This window comes from Ipomoea triloba, chromosome 3, assembly GCF_003576645.1.
Source record: "Ipomoea triloba cultivar NCNSP0323 chromosome 3, ASM357664v1".
In the NCBI taxonomy this organism is placed as follows: Eukaryota; Viridiplantae; Streptophyta; class Magnoliopsida; order Solanales; family Convolvulaceae; genus Ipomoea; species Ipomoea triloba.
The window spans coordinates 20,614,566-20,621,741 of record NC_044918.1 but is presented as its reverse complement, the minus strand read 5'-3'; the positions used below and the strand labels follow the sequence as shown (position 1 = coordinate 20,621,741).

Below are 7,176 nucleotides of genomic sequence, written 5' to 3'. Positions count from 1 at the left end.
CGGTTTGGAGCAAATCCGCTGCTCCAAACTGCCATTAACCAAACAAGGGTTTTAGTGTTTTGACCATGGTCAAAACGCTGAAAACGGCGGATCCGCCAAAAATTGGTGGATCCGCTACTAACCAAACAAGGCCAGAGTGAAAGATTGTGGAGGAAAAGAGATGTATACTAACACAAAAATACAGAATAATAGTAACAATAAACACTCAAACATTGCTTTTCTTTTCTTTTTTACTCTATTTTTCTTTTTTCATTTTTGGGTGACGAGGGAAACCGCATGCACTACCCAAAGGTGTGCAACTGTACACTGTGTAAACTCCATTTTATCACCCTTTTCTTGTTTCTTGTACTTGTGGTAGTATAGTTTTTTTTTTTTTTTTTTTTTTTTTTTTTTTTTTTTTNTTGTACTTGTGGTAGTATAGTTTTTTTTTTTTTTTTTTTTTTTTTTTTTTTTTTTGTTCCTTTCTAATCTTAGTGAGCCCTTCTCTTAATCCTGATATCACCCTACATCCTATCACCTTTAAATGTGAGGAGGACAAAAATGTTAGTCCTAAAGTAAAGATGTTTCCTTTTGGCTTTCTATATCTCTTCTTGCTCTATTTTAGACTGTGGAGTGTTGCTGAATGGTGTTGATGTCTAAAGCCTTCTCCTTGGTCACTGATTAGTGATCCCACATGCTCCCTTATACTGTATCAACCTCTGTCAGCCTGCAAAATGGTTCTTGTGAACATATAACGCCTGCTGCAATAGTTGTAATCTTATAGAATGCAAAAGAACATGTTGGGTACGTGGATCGGAAGCCGGTAAAGGGCCAAGTCATTATATGTTCACAAGAAGGTGTTGATGTCTAAAGCCTTTTCCTTGGCCACTGATTAGTGATTCCACATGCACCCTTATACTGCCTCAGCATCTGTCAACCTGCAAAATAGTTATTGTGAACATATAATGTCTGTTGCAATAGTTGTAATCTAATGGAATGCAAAAGAACATGTTGGGTGGAGGCCTAAGTCTAAAACTCTGCATCTCGAAAATGTGACGGCAGTCTATGAGGAAATAAAGTTGCGCTATTCGCTATGGTGTTTGGCATATTGGTAAGTGTTTGATCTTAAAAAGTGGTATCAAAGATGGGGTCGAGTCCCAACAAGAACAATTAAGACGGTGGAGCCCAGTAAAAGGCCAAATCTATTAATTGGTGGCTAGGGGATTGTTGGGCCGAGACCGATGAAAGACCAAGTCCAGCACACTGCCTCGAAAATGTGTCCATTACTAAAGATGAGATCACATTTTCTTGTACCTTGTAGCCTCCTCGGGGGCGTGTTCAAGCTCAGTCATTTCGCTGTAGTTCTTCTCATTGCATTGTTTAGGTGCCTTAGAAGTCTGCAAAGATGTTCCATAGTCTTTCTTAGACATGAAAGCAGTCTAAATTTGTTTGTGTGTGTGTTCAGCATTAAGAAGTTAGAGGTGTGTGTCAGTTAGTGAAGAAGCTAAGGATTAAGGAATTACTGAATGTGGTTCATGATTGTATTGTCATGGCAACTTCTGCACTATACCTCGTTCTCCAGCATGGGTTTTGATGCATTTTCATTCAATGCTAACCGCGTGATGAACTTGAGGATGTCAAGAGGGAAGTATGTGATTATGCTGTAAATCCATATAACTCCAGCCCATCCCCACCCAATGCCTTGGATTCTTGCAAAGCTCCAGTTTGCATATACAGTAATAGTTGTAGCCACCTACCCACAGATCAGACAACAAGAACAGTTTTGTTTTTTTTAAGTACAATAATAGGCCATTCCAATATTGAATGTGCTGTCACGCAATGAGAACTCACGAATTGGGCTGCAAGAAAGGCGATGAGAAGCAAGATCCCGGGGGGCTCAGCAAACGACCAGCTTTGAGACCGTGTGACAAAGATGAGTGCTTGACTGATTATACTGACTTGGAGATAGACAGCAGCTGTGAGCTCACTAGGTGAACCCTTGAGGGATTTAACCTTGAAAATGTCCTGAAGATAAAATGCGCTTGTTACGAGCTAGTTAAATAAGGCAAGCTATGGAAGAGGAAAACACAAGGTGGGGATATGATGAAAGGAAATTACAGTGAAGAAATCAGTGTCAGATACAAGGAAGAAGAAGAGAGCAGTCATGAGAGCTTGGTAGGTTCCAAGAGCAATGCCAGTGGCAAAGATTTCGTTGAGCTTCCAGGAGTCTGGCATAGCAGAAGGCTTCACCCTATCCTTAGAGATAGTCATGATGGTTCCATCGTTGAGGACAGCAATAATGAGGACCATGAAAGGTGAGAAATCGAATTTCCATATAAGGGCAAGGAGTGTGAACCCCACGACAATACGTATTGTGATGGAGACTGCATAGATGGTGTAGTTCTTCATCCTCTGGAAGATGGCTCTGCTCGTTAAGACAGCACACACAATGACGCTAAGGCCTGGCTCGGTCAAAACAATATCTGAGGCGCTTCTTGCAGCATCAGTAGCATCAGCCACAGCAATGCCAATATCGGCTTTTTTCAGTGCTGGGGCATCATTTACACCATCTCCAGTCATTCCGCAAATGTGATTCATCTCTTGCAGTCTCTTAACAATCTCATATTTGTGCTCTTTGTAAGAAGAAAATAACCAAAACCCTTTGTTAGTTTCCATGGAGAATCAGGTTTTCAAAAACATACAGACTAATTAGTATTTACCAGGGAAGACTCCAGCAAAGCCATCAGCCTTCTCAATAAGCTCATCAATAGGGATTGAAGCAATGGATGCATCATTACTCTGGCCAAGAAGGGAGGAAGAGGGATACATGTTGGTGCCCATACCGAGCCTTCGACCTGTTTCTTTACCAATGGCAAGCTGATCACCAGTGATCATCTTGACATTGACACCAAGTTCAATAGCCCTCTTGATGGTCTCAGCACTGTCATGCCTTGGAGGATCAAAGAGAGGCAACAAACCAACAAATTCCCATGGTAATCCAAAACTCTCCTTGTGCTTCTCAGGTACACTCTGAAAAAATAAACATTAACACATATAATCACATTAGTCCATAGTGAACTTTCAACTTTTACCCACCAATTGTCTATTCTTTTATTGGTCACCTACTCACCTGTCTTGCAACGGCTAAAGAACGAAGGCCACGGTTGGCAAAGTTGTCAATGATTTCATGAGCCTTCTTTAGAGTTTCTTCTTTAAGTTCACAGAGTTCAATTATCTAGTGAAATTTTTAAGACAGTGAGACACTATTAAACAACAAAAATGAAAGATCAAAGTAAATGGAAAGTAGATACTAGTAAAGCGCGCGCACACACACATATACCTGCTCAGGAGCACCCTTGCTAACCCTGTACCAGTCCCCGCGATTATCAATATATGTAATTGCAGTACGCTTATCGTTTGGATTGAAAGGCAGAAAATGCACTTCTTGAATGCCTGCTCTAGCCTCCTTGGGATCACTCAACATGCCAACAATGCAAGCATCAATGGCATCCTGGTTCTCAACCCTGGAGGCTCTAGCGCCAAGCAACAAGACATCATCTTTACTAGCATTTTGAACGAAGACCTCAACCAAGCTCTTGTCAACTGTGAGCTTGTTAAGGGTGAGGGTACCAGTCTTATCACTGCAAAGCACATCCATACCAGCCATTTCTTCAATGGCAGTCATCCTCTTAGTGATGGCACCTTGCTGTGATAGCCTGTGAGACCCAATAGCCATTGTCACAGATAACACTGTAGGCATGGCAATTGGGATCCCTCCAATGAGCAACACAAGCAAATTGTCTATGCCCTCCCTATACCCCCTGTGCTGAATTGGGAACATAACCACAATCTCAATCAACACTCCTACACCAATTGAGCAGATGCAGAAATTCCCAATAGCTGTCAACACCTATCAGAAAAAGACAGTATCAAACACTTTTAGTCATATCAATCCTGCCTATATTATTTTATACTAAGAGCCCAGACTCATAAAATAGCTAAATGTGTCTATAATGAACATTTAATTCAAATATGATGAACATTTCGGCCAAACATGATGAACACTTGGTTCAAATGTTGTGTACATTCCAATGACCCTATTTGGGGCAAGAGGTCAGATTATGTTCAAAGTGGACAGATCCTTTGGGGCTCAACTTCCTAGTTCAGTAAGTTCTAACAGTATTTGGGGCAAAAGATTATGTTCAAAGTGGACAGATTCCTTGTGTACACATGCATTTGACCTTGTCTTGTATTAAATTAAGAGTTGCTTTTTTGCAAAAACATGGATTAGCTGGTTCGCTGAGATCAGATTATGTTCAAAGTGGACAGATTACTTGTGTACACAGGCATTTGACCTTGTCTTGTATTAAATTAAGAGTTGCTTTTTTGCAAAAACATGTATTAGCTGGTTCGCTGATCTAAGAAAATGCTACAATTAGGTTTTGTTACCTGTTGGAAGTGACCAACATTGTTGGTGCTATCAACGAGATGAGCAGCCTTTCCAAAGAAGGTGCGGATGCCGGTGGCGATGACGACGGCATCGATCTCTCCCTGCTTCACGGTGGAGCCGGAGTAGGCGACGTCCCCGGCTGCCTTAGTGACCGGCAAGGATTCACCTGTGAGAGCCGCCTGATCAATCTTGAGGGCATCCCCTTCCAGGAGGCGAGCATCTGCGGGGACGATATCTCCAAGCTTGATGCTGATGATATCGCCGGGGACTAGGTCTGCAGCGTCCTGCTCGCTCCACTTGCCGCCTCTCAAAACCTTGGTTTTTAGCGCGAGATTCGCCATGAGCGCCTCCGCTGCATTGCCGGCGTTGTTTTCTTCAATGTAACTGATTGTAGAGTTGATGATTAGCAGCGTTACGATCCCCACGAAATCTTGCCAATCCGGACCCTTTCCCTGGCGGTGAAACAAACAAATTAAACAAAATTATACTACGGATTACGAATTGAAAAAATGAAATTGTGAATAATTAATAATTCCAGTGAATCAGGAGGTGAGAATTGGGAATTATTACTCCTCCATTAGCGAGAACAATGGCCATAATGGCAGCGCACTCCATGACCCATGAAAGAGGATTCCACATGAAGCCCAAGAACTTTAGGAGTTTGTTTTCCTTCTTTTCCTCAAGCTTGTTTGGCCCAAACATTTCAAGCCTTTTCTTCCCTTCATTTTCTGTCAAGCCCTCTCTGCTACATTTCAGTTTCTGGAACACTTCCTCAACCGAAACCTTCTCCTGCAAATAAATATTATTTCACTTATTTAATTTTCTAGCTAACCCATTAATTAATTAGCTCTCTATCTTCAAAAATCTTCTTCTTGACTACTTGCATGAAAATGAACTTGCATGCATGGCGTTGCATGACAGATTTAACAAAACAAAAAATAATTTTTTTAACAGTGTTACATATATAATTTAAAGTGTATATAGAAAAACTGTGTATTTAGAGGAGGATAGATATATACTTACAAGATCAAATTGCCCTTTTACAATATCCTCCAGGGAGGCCATGATAGATCAAAATTAAAAGAGCAAGAACAATTAAGATACACAGAGGGGCCTGCAGGGGCCAAAAAAGATGTTTCTTTTTCTTTTTCTTTTCTCTGTTTTTTTTTTTTTTTAATAATGTGTTTTTTTTTTTTTTTCAAAAAAGGAAGATACAAGAGAGAACACTAAGTCTCTCTCTCTCTTCCTTGTTGGGGCTCACCCCTACTCACTACTTATTGTTATTATTAAATGATTATTGGTTATTACTATCTCTTTTCCTCCGTCCCCATTGAGTTTTGGAAGAAAGAGAAAAAAAAAATGTGTTAGGCCTTAAAAAAAATTTAGAGGAGTAATCACCCTTTTATATATATCTACCACCTCCTCTTATTACCATCTATAAATCCGTTCTTTTTTTCCTTTTTCTTTTTTTTTTGGTGGTTTTTTCATCACATTTTGACCCCCAAAATAGCAGGGTGATGGGCTACAGACTTGGGGCTATCCTTAATCAATGGATTACCATTGCTCTCTGATTGCATCTCGTAATTTCATTCCATGCACTGCCATTAAAATTTTCCCCCTTTTGATGTTCTGAGATTTTTTAGTGTTTTTCAACAACATTATTCTCCCCATTCGATTAAAGCATGAATCTAGCTAGCTAATTCTTAGAATAATTGTCCATTGTTTCCCTAATGAGTCTAGAGCTATTAGTGTTGTTCACGGTTATAACTTATAATAATAATAAGTCCCACAGTTTTTATATATAAATAATGAACTACTATATAGTGTGATGATAACTTTGTTACCATTCTAAATTGATGGTGACAGATGGAACCGGGTACTGGGATATTGATTCTTTGGGTCTGTTAGGAATGGGTATAGCTGTATAGACAGCTCACTAATGGCGTTGCCCTGCTCCTACGCCATTCCCCTTTATGAAATGGAACAAGCTTTGGGGACTAAAAGCCCCACCGAAGTGGCGCTCCTTTCTCTGGAGAGCTGTGAAAGAAATCCTCTCCACTACGACATCCAATCTATTTAAGAAGCTAAGAGAGTTGGGATTGAGCTCTCATGCCCGGTATGTGGAATGGAAGATGAAACTGCTCTTCATGCGCTTTGTACACATGCTGGCTAGCTTCCAGTGTTTGGCAGTTCAAGTTGTCACAGCTCAATGTGCCCAGATCCACCTTGCAAGGTGGACCCCGAATCCATGGCATAACAACCCATATTTATACTAGGTAATGCTTGATTAAGCACACGCTCAAGAGTCTAATAAGTATAACGGCTCCACACAAATGTAGATTCAATGCCCCTAATAAATACAATGCATAGCTCCCTAATTAGTGCAATAGCTCTACATTAAGTGCCTTGAGTGCTTGATTAATGATCATTGCTATTGCTCGCTTTAATTTCTCTAACCAATATTTGTGGGTTTGACTCGAAATACTTTTCTAATTATCATGTCACCGACCCTCCACTCTCGAGCTATGAGTGTAGCGAAGTTAGCTGAGGAGTAATAGTAGATGCATTTAGATCTATACATTCGGAGTCTGTCTTACACATCAAATTGGTCCCAGCCTGCCGAAGCCCAGTCAATTTCATCTTTGGTTGGGACTTGGCCTCAACTGCAACTAGTTTAACTAATGATGCGCTCTCTTTGACTTCAAAGCCTTGGCTAGCTCAGTCCCCCCCCCCCCCCCCCCCCCCCC

The 7,176-nt window shown here is 40.8% G+C and overlaps 1 protein-coding gene across 1 annotated transcript; it reads right to left on the bottom strand.

Moving 5' to 3' along the window:
• Nucleotides 1-421: 421 nt before the first annotated feature.
• On the bottom strand, nt 422-5,771 carry LOC116012698 (ATPase 8, plasma membrane-type-like). Its single transcript, XM_031252339.1, has 11 exons — nt 5,453-5,771; nt 5,000-5,218; nt 4,429-4,881; nt 3,320-3,889; nt 3,110-3,214; nt 2,700-3,009; nt 2,098-2,612; nt 1,831-2,004; nt 1,550-1,732; nt 1,294-1,376; nt 422-917 (listed from the first exon to the last, which is right to left on the bottom strand). The coding sequence occupies exons 1-11, from the start codon at nt 5,492-5,494 to the stop codon at nt 893-895; spliced, it is 2,679 nt and encodes an 892-aa protein (XP_031108199.1). The 5' UTR covers nt 5,495-5,771; the 3' UTR covers nt 422-892.
• Nucleotides 5,772-7,176: the final 1,405 nt, after the last annotated feature.